The following is a 21,201-nucleotide window of genomic DNA, read 5'->3' as shown; positions in this document are numbered from 1 at the left end:
TGTCATGTATCCTGTGTCTCATTTCCCCCATCACACCCAGGCCGGGGTCATCTGCTAGACAGTCCTGGCAGCCCTTGGCCTGCAAGGGCCACCTGAAGGCCCTAAGAATCAGAACGTCTTATGTGACCCTCCCGGGAAGAACAACTCCCTCCCTCTGGAGGGAAACCACGTAGAGTCCACTGACTGCACTGTGGAGGACTGTCTCTGGAGGTTGACGGGCCCGGCCTTGTGCTTTACCCCAGAGACCAGGGGGGGTTTGATCGCTGCTTTAAATGCTTTCTCCTCTTATTCCAAAAAAAAAATAATAATAAGAATAAGAATTTTTTTTTTGGCAGAGAAATAGCTCACGCTGTATCAGGAGCTGGCCCCTGAACCACCTAGAAGAAATGGGATGAAACTCTTCTCTGGGTATCAGATAGGGAGTCTACAGCCAGGGAGGGATTCCTTGTCACTCTCACCACACGTCCGACCTCTGTGTGATGAACAACTCTCCCTTTGTCCTTTCTGCTCTCAAGAGTCTTCCCTAGCATCCTTCCTCTCACCCAAGCCCCCAAGCACAACAAGGCCCAGGGTGTGCTGTTCCACCTCCTGCCCGCCCTGGAAGGTCGGTGCCTTGGTGAGAATAGCTTAGCCTCACCTTTTGGGTTTTCTCATGGAGGGCCATTAAGCTACAGGAAGTTTCCTGCAAGAGGGGTGTGTGAAAGGGAGTGACCAGATCCAAGATGACATGTTCCATTAACCTGCTCTAAAAACAATACGAGAAGACAAATAGATGCTCCAGTTTCATATTCTTTTATGTTATGGTTACTTCAAGTGGGAGGAGGGGTTGGGAAGGAGACAGGAAGAGAAGGAGGTAGAGAAAGGGAAGCGGGGACAGGAGCTGGAGGGGAGACGAGGAAGGAGGGGAAGACAGAGACAGACAGAAATACTCTTGCCCAGAAGGAGGCAGAGGCTATAAGGACAAGACAGAAGGGGCAAAGACCTATCTCCATTAAATGACAACTCTCAGGGAAAGAGCCCTACCGGAGTGACAACCCTAGAAAGTGACCGCTTCCCATCCATCTGGCATTTCCTCCATCCATCCGCTGACTTGCTCCGAAGGGATTTTAGCAAGCCCCCTCTTCCCGGCCCCACCAGGACTGCGGCCTACCTTCAGGATGATGTCTCCTGGCAGCAGCCGGCCGTCCCTGGCAATCACCCCGTCGCGGTAAATGTGCTGGATGATGATGTGGACCAGCGGGGTTTCGCTGCCTCCCACGAGCCTAATGGAGAGGCTTTCGTTGGGATCCACTCGATTGATCTTGACGCTTGTAATTTCACCATCTGGAATCAGGTGATACAACCTTGGAAAGACTAAAATGGACAAAGACAGTATTTATTTAAGACACCCACCCGGAGGACATTTCCAAGCCCTCCTCTTCTTGCCAAACCTTGGTGTCAGCCAAACTAAACTATTCATCGTTCCTCATACATGTTTTCCATTTTCCTGCCTCCTTGCCAGCATCGGTTTCTCTGCCTGGAATGTTTTTCATTCTAGGCCTAGACCCAATTTTTCCTTCAAGACTCGCATGAAATGATCCCTTTCAATTAAGCTCTACCTTGGTCCCTCTTGCCCTGCTCTGTCCAAACATCCCATTCCACACCCCCCCCAAAAGCTTGTATTTCTCCCCAGCACTGAGCCCTCTGTTGTCATTCATGCTCATTTCATTCATCCTCCCCCGGGACCCTAAGATCTCTGAGGACACTGTTTGCAGCTGTCCTGTGGCTGTGTGTTCAGATCACGAGCACTGGCCAGAGCCTCCTGAGGGTGGAGGGGTGCATGAGGACGAAGGGTCACAAAGGGAGAGACCATAGGCTCAGCTCCTCCCTGTCGAGGGACAGAACAGACCAAACCAGCTTTTCTGCTTTCTCAGGCCATTTTGAAGATTTCTCCCCGGCAGTCCCTGCTCTTCAGGCTCAGGGCACTCCCAGGCCTCCCTCCCAGACACTGCTGTCAATAAAGGGAAGTCAGCCAGCCCAATCCCTGACCAAAGAGAGGTGGTGGCATCTGGAGGCTCATCCCTGCTCTGGCTGGATTGTTGAATTCAGAGCTAACAGGAGATGCAGAGAGCTCAGACTTTACCTTTGAATGGAAGACTCTTCTTTCCCCATGAAATCCTTCCCGGGTCCCTTCACCACTAGCCCCCACCGCACCCCACCCCAACCCGACCCCACCGCTGGGCCCACATGCAGAAGAGCTTCCTTAGTCGTCTGGTTTGACAGCAACAGACACCATTGTGCAGCTTTATTCTGCATGTGAGGGCATTTGAGCTGAGAGTGGGGAAGTGACCTGGTCTGCTGGAGGCTGCAAAGTAAGGTGGCCCTCAGAGCCCGTCACACCCTGGGGCTCCAAGTGACCTGCCATCCTGTCACCTCCCTGGGGTTTTGGAACAACCAGGGATTCACAATGGTCCCACGGGGGACTCGCCGGAGAGACCCATAAGCCAGCACTGTCTGCACAGAAGTGTGCAGAAGGGACACCGCGGGATGCCAGGCAGGCCGCACCTGGTTTGGTGGCTCCGGCGGCTCCTCCCTGGTTGCTGAGTTTGGATGCGGTGGGCGGGATGCTTTTGTCTCCTCTAGCTGCTGACAGCTGCCTCTGCCCTAAGATTCTCTCTTCATTAAGTCAGCTGGGAAGGGGGGAAACAGCAGGTCTGGCTCTGCATAATGAGCCCTGTTTTCAAAACCCATGACCTTAGTCCATTTTCCCTAATGAACTATGAGTTCATTAAGAAGTGCTCAACTCTCCAGGAACAATACAGAAAGAATTAAAATGACTTCAAAGTACCGTAGGACATGATCAACAAAGCAGCCAGAGGAAGCCTGAGACGTTGCAAATGCGCGTCCTTAACCTCAGCTGGGATGTAATTTAATGTAAGATTGGCTTTGCTGGAAGGCTGTGGGCAGCGGCCTTAATCTGTCAGTTCCTGGTGCTAACAGTACTTGGGTGATTGCTTTCAATTAATGTTTAAACTACTTTGATTACATTAAGTAGGCGTTACCATAAGCATTTGTTGGAACAGGTCTGGTGACAGGCAATGGCTATTTAAAAAAAATCACTTTGAACAAAGATTTAGAAATAATCATCAAAGCTGCTGCTGATTCTTGCTCCCCTTTCCCTCCCTGTCGGTTCCTCCCCCATCCCTAAGAGATTTACAGAAACCATCCTCCCAAACCTAAATTACTCAGGGCGTTTGATTTGAGAGTGTGAAAGGGCACACCCAGTTGTCTTTTTACATAACGTGAATTAGAGCCACGCCAATGAGACCCTAGTGACCTCGAAGTATTAAAATAATTTTTGGGGAGGGTGCCTCGGTGGCTCAGTCAGTTGGGCATCCCACTCTTGATTTTGGCTCAGGTCACGATCCTGAGGTCATGGGATGGACCCCTCATCAGGCTCCATGCTCAGCAGAGAGTTTGCTTGAGATTCTCTCATATAAATAAAACCTAAAATGACAACAACAGATCCAACTGCCAAATTTGTACTGGTCTGGAATGAAATAGAGTTGCTGAGTATCGTGTCCTCACCGAAGGACTAGGGATACGTTATTATTATTATTATTTTTTTTATTTTATGGTAGTCACAGAGAGAGAGAGAGGCAGAGACACAGGCAGAGGGAGAAGCAGGCTCCATGCCCCGGGAGCCCGATGTGGGATTCGATCCCGGGTCTCCAGGATCGCGCCCTGGGCCAAAGGCAGGTGCCAAACTGTTGCACCACCCGGGGATCCCTAGGGATACGTTATTTACTGAGTGTTTGTTATGTGCCAGGCATTGAGCTGGCCAGTTGCATGCATATTTTGGGGGGGGGGGTTGGTTGTCCTTACAACAATCCTATGAAACAGATTATTATTATCCCTGCTTTTTAGAGGACAGAATGCTGGACCTCAGAGAAGTTAAGTAACCTGGCCAGAGTCATAGAGCCAATAAGCAGCGGAGCCTCTTTCCCCATGACGGATGGATACACCATGCCACGTGAGTTCACGGGCCTAAACACAAGTTGCCGAAGCACTGAGACTTGAAGGCCATTTTGGAAAGGTTTGTTGCCCTTTTTTTGAATCCTGAAAAGACCATCACTACCAGCCTTGTTGAGTCTTTAGCACCTCACCCCATGCACCCCTGGAGCATCTGAAGAAACCCATTCTCTCCTGCTCTCAGGCCCCTGCACACCTACTTCGGCAGCCATCCCCATCTTCCTGGGACACAGATGCTGCAGTAACACTGTGCAAAAGCTTTCAGGTATGCTCACTGCCCCAAATCAAGACCCCCGAGCAGCATCCGGGACCCTTCCAGTCTAGTCTTAACCTCATCTCCCACTGCTTTCTAACACCCAGTCTAGATCCCAATGCCCATCCGGGTCATAAACTGCCCCTTAAACGTGGGTTAAGCTGCCCTGCTCCGAAGTGATGCTCCTTTTCTGGGGCTGCTGCTGCCATTTGTTTACAGCTCAGTCTTCCTGGTATTTTATTTTCTTCCAGGCATGAACGAGCCTCTCAAAGCCAGGAACTGGATTTTATAATCTTGGTATAAAATCATAGAGCCCAGGCCAGTACTTCACACACAGTAACCTCTGCTCAGAAAGGTTTCTGCAATAAACACGCAAACTGATCTTACCCAGGCAGAAGAAAACTTTAGAAAGCTCAGGACCCTTTCATAAGAGGGAGGACTGGCAGAAAGGAAGTTGTAATCCTATAGTCACTGCACATTCGGCGAATGCCATAATATGTGCCAGATATCACACTTCACCTTGAGGATGCAAACACTCACCAAAGAACCCCTGCTCTTACAGACGCAGTTGCAATGAGAGGTGACATTTGCTATAATAACGATGCAGGTGCGTCGAGAACACAAGGGAAAGAGGACTGAGGGAATCAGGGGGGCTTCTAAGAGGAGGCCAAGCCTACGCAGAGCCTGGAAGAAAGAATTCGAGTGGCAGCAGAAGGGGTGTGGGAGTGAAAATTGAACAACAGCCTGGAAATATCCACAGGACTGTAAAGCTCAGAGTAGTGAGAGCGTGCAGTGTGTGTGCATGCGTGTGTGTGTGTGTGTGTGTGTGTGTGTGCAGTGGGGGGAGAGGTGACAGGTGAGCAAGAGGGCTTCTCTAGGACAGCTCATGGATTCCCTGAAGGCATGATAAAGACCGTGGTGGGGGATTGGCCTCTCAACCCCTTAGGAGGAGAGGGCACGTAACCCAGCAGTTGACAGAGTGGGCTCTGGAGCCAGAAAGCCTGAGTGACAGTCGATGTCATTTTCTAGCTGGGGGACTTTGGGCTAGTTACTCTCTGGGTCTCAGTTGCTTCATCTGCAAAATGAGAATCATCAGCCCTATCCCTTGGCATGTGACCTCTAAATGACTGAGGACAAACATTACCTGGCACCCAAGAAAGCTCCACTTTTTTTTTTTTAAAGCTATTGTCATTGCTCTGAAGCTCTAATAGAAGATAAAAAGAAAGTATTTCCTAGCTGCATTTTTATTGGCAAAAACACGTAGGATCTAAGGTTCAACAGAGCCTGGACTCTAGAGCCATGCTACCTGGATTCAAAGTTAAGCAAGGTAATTCGGGGCAAGCTAGGTAATCTCTCTGTGCCTCGATTTTCTTATCTGTAAAAGAGGGTAATAATAATAGCAGCCACTTCTAGATTTGTTCTGAGCATTAAATAAATTGGTTGCGTGGACAAACACACTCAGAACCACGCATTATGCATAGTCGTCATAAGAACTTATATCTTATAAGTTATAAGAACTTATTTACTGCATGCCAGCCACCGTTCTAAATGCTTTTCATTTAATTATTATTATTTCTTATATGTGTGAAGCTAGCACCTGGAGGTCAGGGCTCCAAAACCTACTTGCTCAACCTCTGTAAAAAGAGGAGAATCATTTCTGCCTTTAGCTACTTATGTAAGAAGTAGTCTAGTCAAGGTAAATAAAAAAAAAAAAATCTTATGCCCTTGTCCTAGAAAGGGGGGGTCCTAGAAAGTGGGTGGGGTCAGGTTGTCATCACCCCTGAGGTCATCCTGGAGGCCTCGCCCATGTCCAGGCCCACAGGGAGCTCACTTGCCTTCGGGGGCAGTGGTGTCTTCAGAATTTTCCCTGCCCTGGTCAGCTTGGTTGGCAACTGCACTTCCACTCTTTGTCCTTCGAAGAACACTCAGAGCTCGGTTGATTTTTTTAAAAGATCTGCTTCTGATCGTGGATCGCTCAAAGGGCCGTGCTGAGGACAAGAGACAAGGAGAGACAGCAGCTGTACATTCACAGAAATCTGCTTTTATCTACGCGTCTGGTCAGATATATATACAACAGCACAAGAACGGTGACCACTCCTAGGTGGTAATTTGCTTCCCTGCACGGTCTCAGTTTTCTACAATGAAATATGTAAGGATTGTTTAAAAACCTGCTTTTCTCTTTTGCTGGGCTGAACGTAGCAGCACTTCTCTCGAGCAGCAGGGATGGGAAGGTGCCCACACTGGCAGTGGTAAATCATCGGCCCTAGCTTGGCTCCTTCCACCAAGTTCGATTACACGTTTTTAATGATCTGAGGTACTTGTGGTTTCATTTCACTTTGGAGAATTGGACGTTGGATTGCTGCCAAAACTACCAGAATGATTTCCCCTTTTAAAGAAAGCATTTCTAGAACTCTCTACAGTAAATATTCCACAGAGGGCAATCTCAAGGCAAGGAGCCTGTTCCCAGACAACCACCCGTTTGACTCACCCCTAGTTCGGTTGCTCCGGCCAGAGTCCAATGGGCTGTCTGCTGGCTGACCATCCTCCACGGTGGACACGTAGGCAGGGTTGTCTAGGCCAGGCTCATTTGTCACCAAGGAGACGGTGGCAGCGGCAGAGACCTCTGGGGAGAGAGCTGTTGCCGTGAGGCTCACGCAGCCATCGGGGCAGCCATCCTGAGAGCGCCTCTTCTTGTCTTTGGTCAGGCCGTAGTGGGAAGCACCTTTACAGCTGTAACAAAAACCAGTGGGAGGTCAGAAAATGTGGCTTTGCTCATTGTTCAACCAGGCTTCTCCAAGTATACATGCTTGTTGCACTTGCAACGTAAGTTGTTTGCTCCTATGTTTGCTCCCCCCCACTCCCTTTATCACAGGGAGGTACTCAATATACACTCATCAGCGAAATGATTTAGTGGCTTGAGAAAACAAATGCCAAAAGATGGTTTTTGCATTCTCTTAAAGCTCTCTCTACACTGGTATCTACAAGACCAGAGCTTGAGGCTGGCAGTCTTCAACTGTGGACTTGGTCATTCCCTCCTGTTGGTGTTTATTTTGACCACAAAAGTCCTTAGTCACACTCAGTCCTTTCTTTTGGGTTTGGTTTCCAAAGCACTGAACATAAATACAAAGCTCCTCCCAGATTCCATATTTAACTGTCCATGGAAACAGAATCGCCATCGCCACAAAGCCACAGGGGTTTACTTAGCATCAGTATTCTCTAGGGGCAAGCTTGCTGACTTCCATGCTCTACCTCTGGGCTGCTGGCCAGAACCAGGGGCCGGGGGCTCCCGTGTACTAAAATCTTATTCATTCTCATGTCTTCCAACATTAGGAAAGGAAAACTACATTCATGGTCTTTAAGAAAGGAAATGGTAATCGTCTATAACCATTCACTCTCCATGTTAAAGAGCAGACCCCAGGGCCAGGAGGCCAAGGTATAAGCTGATTTAGGTCCATATTTTGCTGTGAATGTACATCTATGTGTCACTGAGAAAGTCATTTCAGCTCTTAGGTAGCATTTTGGTCAGAAAATAGTGACGAGTTGACCATCTCATCCTACTGTGGTGAGCAAGTGGCAGTGGACAGTCACATCAGCTCCCACAATTGTTGGAAGGCAGAAATCATATGGGTGAGTCCCTTTAAGAAATGTCCATTTGCTTATAATGGATGTACTAATAATAAATTATTTTTTATCAGTTCCTTCCAGAAAATCTTCTGTGGTCAAAAAAAAAAAAAAAAAAAAAAGGAAAAGAAAAAAAGAAAATCTATGGTTGAGCTATTTTATTTTTTATTTATTTTTAAAAATTTATTTATTTATTCATAGAGACAGAGAGAGAGACAGAGACACAGACAGAGGGAGAAGCAGACTCCATGCAGGGAGCCCGACGTGGGACTTGATCCCGGGTGTCCAGGATCAGCCCCAGGATCAGCCCTGGGAAGGTGGCACTAAACTGCCGAGCCACCCGGGCTGCCCAAGGTTGAGCTATTTTAAACACAGATCCTTTGAGAGCCTATTTGGAGTGATGCTTCTTCATGTTCTTACAGGTCAAAGGAATCAAACAGCAGTCTACAGTTGATATGCACACAATTTACATGACCTGTAGAAACATAGAGCTGGTGGGTAGAATGGCTTATTTTCTGCATCAGAATCCTTGCTCTGAAATTTACCTGTGTAATCTGGGGCAATTTTGTTAACCTGGTTAAATGTCCTCATCTGCACATACGTCTAGGGCTGCTGTGAGGTCGGGTCAATATTAGGTCTTGCCAAGATTTTAGAACCCTGCCAGATATATGGTATGTCATCAAAGATTGTAGCTACTTCCATAATTGGATCCATTCTAGGATGCTTGTTTGTTCATACTCTAACATCCTGAGATCAGAAATGCACAGGTGATGGAGGGAGTCCTGCAGCTTCTACTGCGAAGCTGCAGTCATGATGCAGAGGTCATTATCTGAGCAGGGCAAACACAGTCACAGGTGACCATCTTGTAACTTCCATTGAGTTGTGTCCATTCTTTGTGCTACGTCGTTGAATTTACTTGCCATTCGATGTCTTAGAAAAGATTACATTACGGTTCAGCACTGAAATGAAAAGTTAACTGTATATATAGAAGTCTCTAAAAACAGCAGTGGCATGTAAGTTTGATGTTGATAAAGCAAATATTCATTGTCAGGAGGAAGATAGCAATGCTATATTTTCTTGTAAAGAGACAAGGGAATGCTTTATTTGCTTATAAAGGAAGATGTCCCCAAGGAGATTAAAAAAAAAAAAGTGGTGTTATATTTTGTTACTGAGATCATTCAAAAGGACTGGCCTATTTCATGCCAAACAATACAACTAGAGGGCAGGAGAGGTCACCAAATTTGTCTGAATGGATTTCAAAACCATAGGCGTCTGACGTGACCAATCCACACACTGCAGGGAAATCTTTAAAGGTGTTTTAAAATAATTTAACCAGGCAATTTTTAAAGCCGCTGGTACATAAAATATGTTTCTTATCATCAACGGCATCTTAGATTTGATGAAATGTGGTTTTAATATTAGTAGGAAAGGACTTTGGTTATACAATCCTATACCCTTACCTTCTATTTTTTTTTAAAGATAAATTTTTTAATTTTTATTTATTTATGATAGTCACAGAGAGAGAGAGAGGCAGAGACACAGGCGGAGGGAGAAGCAGGCTCCATGCACCGGGAGCCCGATGTGGGATTCGATCCTGGGTCTCCAGGATCGCGCCCTGGGCCAAAGGCAGGCGCCAAACCGCTGCGCCACCCAGGGATCCCTACCCTTACCTTCTAAAAGATGAAACAGGCCTCCAGTTTTTAATGCTAGTCTTTCCCCTCACTGAAAGAGTTTAAGCTGCTTGCATGAATTGCTAAGGTTTTACTGTTCTGATTAGCTACTTTGGCTTAAAATTGTTCTGCTTAAAAATAGCAAAGTAGTTGATACGGGAAACTAAAAAAATTGGAAGAATCACTGTGTGATGGAAAAAATAAAAGCCAGCATGCATTTGAACAGCTCCAAAGTCATAAATACATGAGTGGAACACTTCTACACAAGCCAACAATATTTGGTTAGCAATGCATGGGAAGGAAGTTCCTAGACTATTCAGTTGGACTGGGAACAGCCTTTCTTTTCTTGGGGGCAGCAATGCCCTTGACCATGTGCCTGGCCAGAGCAGGAAATGAATTTTCCAGTTGGACAAATGGCTGGTTAGGGCACAAGCCATGGCTTCTTGGGAGGATATAGCACATCCCAATGGAACAAAAGGACATCTTATTTTGCTGCCACATTCATGTGGAGGATATTTAAAATATCTCAATCTGAAGAGCATACCATTAAGAAATCATTGCTGTTCCAAGTCCTTGGTGTTCCAGAGTCACATGTTTTAGTCTAGGAAAAGAAAACCTTATAAAATGGGTAAGTAACCTTCCCTTTTGCCTCATATCATAGCTGTCTTTATGACAGCTGGGGTTTGGGGGGTGGGTACAGAATCTAGATTTAAACGTCCAGACTCATATGCCTTGAATAAAAAATGTTCTGCTAAAGCAACTCATAATTGTGTGATGCTGCTTGCTCCAGTTTCTTGGCTTAGCTTGAATCCAAGGCACAGAATGATCTATGAAGGTAGCAGGTTGTACTCACTAATTATCTCTTTTGTGGTGACTAATACTGAGGGGTCTTGATTTATAAGCACAAAAGAGGGGAGGAGTGGGGAAGAGCTGATTAGCATTGGCCAGTACAGGAACCTACAGTGAACCTTGGGTTGTGTTCAAAGCAAGCAGGATTTATTCTCCCTTTTAGTTATCCTAAGTACTAAGTACTCTCAGGTGGTGATGGGTGATGGCCATGAACTTGAAGGATGAACACAAGGAACATAAAAAAACTATTTTTCAAACAAACTGTGCACTTTGGATATGCCATCTGTTCAACAAAGCAACTCTGATTCATTTTTTTTTGTAGTAAGGGGATCCTGAACTCTTATATCAAAGTTAGCAGAGGTAAATCAGTTTTAATATAAGGATGTGGACAATGGGGGGATCCCTGGGTGGCTCAGAGGTTTAGCACCTGTCTTTGGCCCAGGGCTTGATCCTGGAGACCTGGGATCAAATCCCACATCAGGCTCCCTGAATGGAGCCTTCTTCTCCCTCTGCCTGTGTCTCTGCCTCTCTCTCTGTCTCTGTCTCTCATGAATAAATAAAATAAATCTTAAAAAAAAAAAGAATGTAGACAATGGATGTGCCATGGAATTGTTTGTTTGCTTGTTGTTTTCTGTTTTTATTTTGCAAGGGGATGGGGAGCAAGAAGAGGAAACGAACCCCTTTCTTGAAAAATTCCTGAGTCCATGAGTTTGCTAGTTAAAGGAGTTAACCCGAAGCATGCTAGACCCCAACATAATTCAAAGAGGCTCTGATGGGGTGTCCTGCTGAATTTACCCAACTAGGAAGCATCAGCTGTTTTGCAGTGGAGGACTCCCTCTGACAGTGAACTTATCCACTTAAGATAGAAGAATATACATTATCTGTAAGAAAGAGAGCCTCAATATCTCATCATAATAGTCTGGCTAACTACACAGCTACCCTTTGATCTAACTTCCCTCACATTCTTTCTCTCTTTGTTCACTTCTGAAATAGATAAACATCAAGTCTGTTCTTCACATTGAGTTAATTAATTACCCAGTCTGATCCTACTTTAAGCCAAGACTTGTAAACTCATATGCTAGTGAAGTGAGGGAACTAGGATGGTCGGGCCCGGTGAGGACCATGGTGAGCAGTGCTGCTCCATTTCAAGGGTCTAGAAGCTGTTATAGGCCTTCACTGGTCCTTATATCAAGAAGACCAGCCTGAGAGCAATTAGGGAAGAAAAAGAAATAAAATGCATCCAAACTAGACAGGAAGAAGTAAATCTGTCACTATTTGCAAATGACATGATGTTATAGAAAACCCTAAAAACTCCACCAAAAGACTATTAGGACTAATAAATGAATTCAGTAATGTTGCAGGATATAAAAATCAATATACAAAAATCTGTTGTGTTTCTACTTACTAATAATTTCTGATAATTCATTAAGAAGACAGTTTCACTTATAATTGGACCAAATGAAATAAAATACCTCAGAATAAATTTAACCCAAGAGATGAAAGATTTGTACACTGAAAACTGTAAGACACTAAAGAAATTGGAGATGGTGGGACGCCTGGGTGGCTCAGCGGTTGAGCGTCTGCCTTCGGCCCAGGGCGTGATCCTGGAGACCTGGGATTGAGTCCCATGTCGGGCTCCCTGCATGGAGCCTGCTTCTCCCTCTGCCTCTCTTTCTGTGTCTCTCATAAACAAATAAAATCTTAAAAAAAAAAAAAAAGAAAAAGAAATTGGAGATGGTACATATCAATGGAAAGCTATTCTGTGCTCATGGATTAGAAGAAAACTGCTAAAGTGTGCAACCACTTACAGCAATCTCGATTCGATGCAATCCCTATTAAACTTCCAATGCCATTTTCACAGAAATAGGATAATCTAAAATTTGTATGGAATCACAAGAGACTTCCACGACCCAAAGCAATCTTGAGAAAGAACAAAACTGCAGACATTGTGCTGCCTGATTTAAAACTATTTTACAAAGCCATAGCAAGCAAAACATTATACTATTGGCATAGAAACAGACATATGAGTCTATGGGAGAGAGTAGGGTCCAGAAACTCATGTATATATGGTCAATTAATTTATGACAAAGGTGGCAAGAATACACAGTGAGAAAAGCACAATTTCTTTAATAAATGGTGCTGGGAAAACTGGACAGCCACACGCAAAAGAATGAAGCTGGACCACTATTTTGTACCATATCCAAAAATTAGCCTAAAATGGATGAAAGACTTGAATGTAAGGCCTGAAACAATACAAATCCTAGAAGGAAACATAAGCAGTAAGCTCCTTGACATCAGTCTTGGCGATGACTTTTTGGACCTGACACCAAAAGCAAAGGCAACAAAAGCAAAAATCAATACGCAAGACTACATCAAACTAACAAGCTTCCGAACAGCTGAGGAAACCCTCACCAAAATGAAGAGGCAAACTACAAAATGGAAGGAAATATTTGCAAATCATAAAGCTGATAAAGGGTTAATCTACAAAACATACACAGGAGTCGTACAACAGCAGGAAACAATCAGATTTAAAAGGGACATATACAGATGGCCAACAGGTACATGAAAAGATGCTCAACATCACTAGTCGTTCAGGGAGATGCACATGAAAACCACGATGAGAGATCCTGTCACACTTGTTAGAATGGCTGTCACTAAAGACCAAGAACTAAGTATTGGTGAGGATATGGAGGAAAGGTAACCCTGTGTGCTGCTCGTGGGAATGTAAATTGATGCAGCCACTCTGGACAACAATATGGAGATTCCTAAAAAAAAAAACCCTAAAAATAGAACTACCATATGATCCAGCAGTTTACATCTAGGTATTGATCTGAAACAAAAAGAGAAAAACAAAACAAAACAAAACAAAACAAAACAAAAAACTCCACACCAATTCAAAAAAACATCTGCACCGATGTTCCCTGCAGCATTATTCACAAGAGCCGAGAAATGGAAACCATACAAGTGTCCATCAATGAATGATCAGGTAAAGAAAATGTAGTATATATACAATAAAACATTATTGAACCATAAGAAAGAAGGAAATCTTGCACTTGTGACAGCAAGTGGACCTTGAGGGCATTATGGTAAGCGCAGTAAGTCAGAGAAAGACAAATATTATATGATCTCACTTGTATGTGGAATCTAAAACAACAGTAGCAAAAACAAAATCCAAATACCCCGAAGCTTCTAGAAACACATTGGGGGTTGCCAAAGAAGGGATGTGGGGGTAGGTAAAATGAGTAGAGGGAATAAAAAACATACAAACAGCTGTTAAAAAATTAAAAAGAAAAAAAAATTAAAAAGAAGTCACGGGGAGGCAATGTATATAGCATGGTGACTAGTAAACAACACTGTATTGCATAGTTGGAAGTTGGTAAGAGAGTGAATCTTAAAATTCCTCATCCCCAAAATAAAAATTTATAACTACGCGGATGATGGATGTTCACTAGACTCCACTAGATCATTTCGCAATATCAAATAATTATGCGGTACACTTGGAATTAATCACTAATAGAGTTATACGTCAATTAACTACCTCAAATCCTACCTCAAAGAAAAAAAAAAAAACCAGCCCGGTGCTGCTGGAGTGAAAACTTTATAAGCTGAAATCCAGTTTCTGATGTCAACTTGTAAAAATCAAGAAACTGTACAACAAAGTCAACATTTTAAAAACCATTGTGCGGGCCAAACAAAACACACCCATAGGCCAGATCTATCTCAAGGGAAGACAATTTCTACCTCTGGGGATTAGAAATAAAATAAAAAAGAAACAAGCAAAAACAAAAACCAAAACCCCAACAAAACCCCAACCACCCAGCCAATGTGACTTGGTCAGACCCATTTCTCTCCTTTCAGTCCTCTTTGAAGCAGTGCTACCCTCCCTTTACTTTTTCCCCCATCTCCCCCTGTCCCCACTGAGTGAGGGTGTGTGCAGCATACATGGGACAGATGGCTCTAGAAGGGGCATCCCTTTCAAGATCTGCCCCAGCCCTATTTCTGACCCAAGTTTGAGGAGACTGAATTCCCAGATGTTTGTGTCTCAGTCCTGGGAGAGCTAATGACTTGCCCCAAGCTACTGCTTAATGGGACAAAGGGCCATTCAACCCTAATGGATGTGTTCACTCTTTCAGGCAGCGAATGGAGCTGGGGGGTGCGGGGAGCTCTGGAGGGAAGCAAGCTCTCCTGCCGGTGGCAGGGTCTTTGGCTTCAGCTGCTCTACTGAAAGGATGAGTGACTCAGCTTTGGCTCCAGGTCCTTGGGGCCAGGCCAGGAAACTGCTGCAAGAGATGTGGGCCACCGTGAGATAGCAGGCCCTCGATGGTGTCCTTGGACAAGGCAACAGGAGGGGGACAGGCCATTGAAATTCTCAGTGACCCTTAGTGCTCTGGCTCTGAGAAAGCCTTTATGAAGGTGCTGGTGACTCTGCACCAGAGGGTGGCCTAAGACATGAGTGCTCCATCTCCTGTGCCCTCACCCCAGCCCTCCTGACCCTGGACCCCCCTCGCTTCACAACACGACCCAGCCCGTCTCCCTGCTCCCGGTCTTCCTCCCCAGCCAGTCCATACTAAACTAACCAACACAATGTATTTTACTCAAAAATTTCCTGTAGAAATATTTTCCACTGCATTACAGATAGTCCCAAGTCCTCGTGCTGACGTTCTAGGCCTTGTCCCATTTGTATGGATCATGGGCTCACCCCCAAAAGGGGTTGGGAAGAAGACAGTTATTGCCTATTGATCTACTGTGTACCCTGTTACACGCTACGTGTGTTGCCTTCCTTAACCCTCCCGACTGTCCTGTAAATACTCACTATGTCACCTCCACTTCACAGGTGAGGACACAAGCCAACAGGGAAGAAAGCCTTGTCTAGGTTCACAGGGTGGAGCTGGGATTTGAATCCAGCCTGCGGGGCTCCATGCCTTCTCCCCTCCTGTGGCCTGGCCCCCAGCCTGGATCCTCCCCGGCTCTCCAGGCTCATATATCAACCTGCTTCCTCCATGTCTTCACTTCCACGTCTCACAGGTCCTTGAACTCAACATATCCAATCATCCTAAGCCTCCCTGCCAAACCAACTCTTCTCACATCTTCCCTGTTTTATTGAACAGCACCTCACATCCTTCCTGTTGTTCAGGCCAAAAACCTCAGTGTCATCCCCGAGTCCTTTCTGTCTCTCAGCACTTCAAATACAACCAAGAAGATATATCCAGAATCCAACTACTTCTCATCACTTCCACTGCCACCATCCTGGTCCAAGCGACCGTCATCAATGCCTGGATTATGGCAACAGCCTTCTATGAGGCTTCCCTGTTTCTATACTTGTCCCCCTTTCCCCATCTATTCTCCATAGAGCACAAGGTACTTGCAAAGGCTCACAAGGTCCTGTGTTCTCTGTCCTGTGACTCCCGCCTTCATCCCCAGCCCTCACTCTTTCACCCCCTGCTGGTTCTCCCAGGGCCCAGCCCATTCCTGCTTTGGGGGGCTTTGCATTCTGCTGTTGCCCCTATCTGGAACACTCTCTCCAGGTTCCTACCTGGTCTGCTTCCTCATCTTCAGGTCTGTGATTAAAATCCACCTTTCCTGACCACTCAGAGCAACTTTTATTTTTTTCCTCCCTGGCACATCCTATCCCCATGCCCTCTCCCCTGCTTATTTTTTCTCTACAGAATGCAAGCTCCCAAGGGAGGTTGGGAAGAGTATAGTTCCATAGTTTAGCCAATAGAACCCACTTGTGAAGTCTTGATCCTTCTAGGCATGTAATAACTTCCTCATTGGTACTCGTATTGGTGCTGGGGGAAGAGTTAGCTCATGGATTCCCATGTTACTTGCCACCTACCTTCGAGGCACATTAGCTCTACCCCCGCTAACCAGTTAGCTCAGGGCAAGTCTTGCTCCAGGGACTATAAAGGGACAAAGTCTTGGTCACCCAGGTGCCTCTCAGAAGGTCTGAATAGCATATACGTTTCCTAGGGCAGGCATCCAGTCAACATTTGTTGAGTTGAACTAAACAACAGTCACCCTTCTGGTGTTCCATTTATTGAAATTATCAAACTGGCAATGGCTGGATTCATCCTCATGGTCCTGAGAACACATAATTATCACAGCTGATCGTGATAAGATGTGGGTCTCCTTCTTCCCTCAGCAAGCTCATGATGTTCCTTTTCATTGCCCTCACTCCAACTCAAGAGGAGAAAATGAAAGAGAAGAGGGGAGACCTTTTTTTTTATTCTTCTGCTTTTCACTTACTTCCCTAATAACTTTCATAGGATTTTATTTGATCTGGATTTTAAAACTATTACACACATAGTAGAACTAAGTAATAGCTATCATACACCGCCTTTTGATGGATTATGCTGGTAGAGCAGGCAAGTGACTTTAAAATGCGTTGTTTTCCATTCAATATACACTTAGGAAATTCTTCCTGAGAAAGATGGCATAGCAAGGCAACAAAACCACAGACTTTTGAGTTTAAGACATCTGGGTGGGAATCCTAGGTCTGCCATCTTGCTCTGTGACAAATTCCTTAATCTCTGAGCCTCATTTCCCAGATGTGCACACCAATGTTTACTGTAAGATTTCAAGATCCACGCAAAGGATCCAACAGGATCTGGAACAGAGGAGCAATAAGCAGTAACTAGCATAGTTATTATATATTAGGCACAATGTGAGACACTATGGATGCAAAAAAAAAAAGAAAAGGATACAACTCTACACAGCGTATGCACTCGAGGTGATGAACATGAAAACTGAAAAATCCCCATGTCACGTTATCTGAGGGACACAGAGGTACGAGCCAAGTGTTGAGAGATTAGAGGAAGTGGCCACTCGCTGTGCTTGGAGGCAACGGGGAAGGCTTCCCAGAGCACAGGAAGCTGGAGCTGAGTCTAGAAAAATGAAGGACGTTGATCCAGCAGTCTAGATATGAATGCTACACTCAGAGGCCCCAAGGAAGCAAGTACATGGCAGGAGCCAGCATCATTGGGTTCACGGGGACTCTGTCCCAAGGGACATTGAAAGGGGGGAAAAACAGAGCTGAAGGGACATTGAGGAGGACAGATACTGGGAGTGTGCAGGGGATAAAGACCCAAGGCAACTGACTCCATAATCTACTTCTGAGGTTCGGCAGGATTAAGCTGTGCCTGTGGGGGCAGGAGATAGCTGGGCAGTGAGAAATCTGATGCCAACACTGGAAAGGGCAGGAGGGAGCCCAAGGGATGAGTTGAGTGTAGAAGGCTCAAAGTCACCTCCGTTGATCTAAAATGGGCCACACCTCTCCCACCAGCACCTGATTTCACTTCCTTAACATCTTAGGAAATTTATTTTGTATGTTTACTTGCTTCCCTTGTAAATATAGGTCTCCCCCGAAAAGGACATCACTTCCACGAGATTAAAAATCCAGCTCATCTTGCCCACCATGACATTCTCGACACCGTGCTGACAGCACTCATGGATGTGGGTATGTCAGCAGCCTGAGAGATTTGGGAAATGGCCATTTTTTTCTTCCTTTTTTTAGACACCTTCTATTTATGCTTTGAATTGTGCTGGCCCAGATATATTTTTTTTCTCTTGATGGATTTTACTGAGGGATGATTGACGTACAACATTATTAGTTTCAGGCATACGACACAATTTGATATTTGTACATATTATGAAATGATCGTGATAAGTCACCCATGCAGTGACAGTTTCCTTGTAATACGAACTTTTGAGACCTACGTTGAGTACCTTTAAAATATGCAATACAGTACTGTTAACTAGAGTCGCCCTGCTATATGTTAATCCCCGTGGCTTATTTTGTAACTGGAAATTTGTGCCTTTTTATACCCTTCACCCATTTCACACATCCACCTGCCCTCCTGTTCTCTTTTTTTGTTTTTTGTTTTGTTTTGTTTTAATATTCCACACGTAAGTGAGATCATACGGTATTTGTCTTTGACTTATTTCATTTAGCATAATGCCCTATGCTAAGTTTTTTGTTTTGTTTTGTTTTGTTTTAATATTCCACACGTAAGTGAGATCATACGGTATTTGTCTTTGACTTATTTCACTTAGCATAATGCCCTATGCTATGTTTTTCCTTGCCCCTTTTGTTAGAGGCAGAAGGTTTATACTTTTAGTTGTGCTGGCCCAGATGTGTTTTTATTTGTTGCAGGCTTCCTTGATTCTTTTTTTTTTTTTTTTCCGAAGAAGGCAGGCTATATATTTTAAAGACATGATGACTAGTATTTCATGATCCGTTTACTGCACAGTACTAGAAATTCTTGTGTTTAAGATAAAAATAAATGTATCAATCATCATCTTCCAAAAAGTCCCATTTGAGCTCCCTGAGCCCACCCTCGAACAGGACCCACCCTTGCGAATTAATCCTGATCATGTTACTTGGACAAGACTCAAGGAACAGTAATACCACTCCTATTAATAGGATTCCTCTGCTTCTCAGGCAGCCTGGTCCTGAGCATATGCTCTCCCTAGGGACCTTCCTGAGTCCAGATTGGATATTTTCTAGAATTCACACTCACTATACCTGCAGCTTCTTCAATAACCTCTTTGGACGAAAAATGTTAGGTAAAGTCATTCGTCCTTGTCTGGACTACTTCGGCTCCTTCCCTAGGTTAAAACCCATGTTCTCTGGGGTCGAATTACATGGCCACTCACAAAGCTACTAGAAACTATACATGAAAAAAGTCATTAGCACTTTAGTGTAGTCACAGGGGACGTCAGCATTAGTTAATAAGTAAAAGAGGTCATCAGTTGGTCAAGCCCACCCTCTGGGAATTTGTTTAGACCCTAAGTATGAACTTGAGCCTGAAAGACTCCAGCCCCCCACCCCCCAGGGGGGAGTCGATGGACTTCTTACATCACCACCAACCACATACTCCTTCCTCTCATTAGTCCCTTTCTTCTGCCTCCAAACCACTAGGGAAAATGTCCCCAGCAATTCCAACCACCCCTGCCGCACTTGTTAATGAATACCAGGAAGGGAAAATTAAAAACACACTGGAAAGCAACGGGGAAATGCAGGCCTAGCCTTGGGCAAGGAACGCCAGCCTCTTGACTTGGGCACAGTGAAGTGGGGGAGAGGTGCAGGGGGCTCTTGAGGTAGACTCAGCTCAGAAAATAAACGAGTCTGATGGACAACTTAAGCAAGTGCCCTTGACTCAGTTTACCCAAGACGCCGATAGGTTCCTACAGTGATCTATGGGACAGATGGCCCACTGCTGCGCACACATTAGAAACAGTTGGCCAGTCTCTGCATGGTGTCAGTATTTTGAAGTAGATACTCTTAACCTCATGTGAGCGGCTCTCCTTTTCTATTTTTTCTATTTGTTTACAGAGTTAGGTCTGCAAGATAATCTGTGGCTACACTTTTTTATCCTTTAAATCCCAACTCACAGTTAATAACTTACAATTACTGCCAGCACGTACGGTATACTTACTATGGACCAGGTGCTAGTCTACATGCTTTGCACATATTAGCCCATTCAGTCCTCACCTCATCTCAACGACGGAGATCCCTATCACCATTTGCCAGTGAGAAATTAAGGCACAGAGAGATTAAGTAATTCTCCTAAGGCCACTCAGCTGGTAAGTAGAGGCACTGAGATGTCAACCCAAGGCTTTTAATTGAGGCAGGCGCCTTAGGTCTATAACATACCATGCACCCAGGTCACTGAGGGTTTAGAGATGACTGCAATGCAGGAGGCAGGGAAAATGCAAAGAACCTTAGAAGCAGGTTATTTATAACCTTATATTCTTTTTTAAGAAAAATATTTTAGGGACGCCTGGGTGGCTCAGTCATTGAGCATCTGCCTTTGGCTCAGGTCGTGATCTCAGGGTCCTGGGATCGAGTTCCACATCGAGCTCCCTATGTGGAGAGCCTGCTTCTCCCTCTGCCTATGTCTCTGCCTCACTCTGTGTGTCTCTCATAAGTACATAAATGAGATCCTAAAAAAAAAGATTTTAAAGACAAAGGAGTGAGAAAGGAGGGATGAGTGGAAGAAGACAGAGGGAGAGGGAGAAGATCTCAAGCAGACTCCCCACGGAGGTGGAGCCCATTGCAGGGCTCCATCCTAGGACCCCGAGAGCATGACCTGAGCTGAAATCAAGAGCTGGATGCTTAACTGACTGAGCCACCCGGGAGCCCCATATAACCTTATATTCTTTACTACCGTATATCCATAGTCAGCTCCTGAGTGGTGCTGTGAAGAATGCAAACAGCTGGAGCTGCCAAGCGTGGCCCGTTGGCATCCTCAGGTTTGCAGTTGACAGGCACGAGTGGTGAGCTTTGTGTTCCTTATGGCTTTGCTTTTACCAGGTCAACAAGGCCATGTCTGTAGAGCATGTTGGTGGGTTGGTGGGTGAGGGAGGCAGGTATAGTGGTCCCCAAATGCCCTTTACTTGCTGTCTCCCTGCCATTCTTCCTCTCCCCCCCGCAAAAAAACCCCACCTAATTATCTCCAAGAATATGTATGGCCCCAAGCATCCTAAGAAACAAAGGCTTAGAATGATCCTCTCAGAGCAGGTGAGCATCTGTAGGTGATTTGTTCCTCTTTTAGGTGGAGCCCCTGAGTCCAGGCATTCATATTCAAATGTACAGTAGAAATACACCACATTTGGGTAGAAAAATTGGATTTCCAATACTCTCCCCCTTATCTACTGTCTCGCTTTCCATGGTTTGCTACTTGCGGTCCATGACAGTCAGGAAACAGAGGGTCCTCCTCCTGACACGTGGTTAGAAGGTCAGCAGTCGCTGAGTGCTACACCATGCCTGTGTCATTCACCCCCCCTTGCCACCTG

At 45.2% G+C, this 21,201-nt stretch overlaps 1 protein-coding gene across 5 annotated transcripts in view; it reads right to left on the bottom strand.

Annotated features, from left to right (window-relative positions):
• The window catches only part of LNX1 (ligand of numb-protein X 1), a 181,378-nt gene that overhangs the window by 29,252 nt on the left and 130,925 nt on the right, over nucleotides 1–21,201 (bottom strand). For all 5 annotated transcript variants that reach the window (XM_072748989.1, XM_072748988.1, XM_026016514.2 and 2 more), the window contains 3 exons: nucleotides 6,753–6,994; nucleotides 6,100–6,252; nucleotides 1,151–1,353 (listed from right to left, as the gene is read on the bottom strand). In XM_072748989.1, the coding sequence (XP_072605090.1) occupies nucleotides 1,151–1,353; nucleotides 6,100–6,252; nucleotides 6,753–6,994 (598 nt within the window). The remainder of the gene's footprint in view (nucleotides 1–1,150; nucleotides 1,354–6,099; nucleotides 6,253–6,752; nucleotides 6,995–21,201) is intronic.

The sequence above is a fragment of the Vulpes vulpes genome, chromosome 2, assembly GCF_048418805.1.
Source record: "Vulpes vulpes isolate BD-2025 chromosome 2, VulVul3, whole genome shotgun sequence".
NCBI lineage: Eukaryota > Metazoa > Chordata > Mammalia > Carnivora > Canidae > Vulpes > Vulpes vulpes.
Note: the sequence above shows the minus strand (reverse complement) of the source record. Positions and strands in the feature narration are given on the sequence as shown.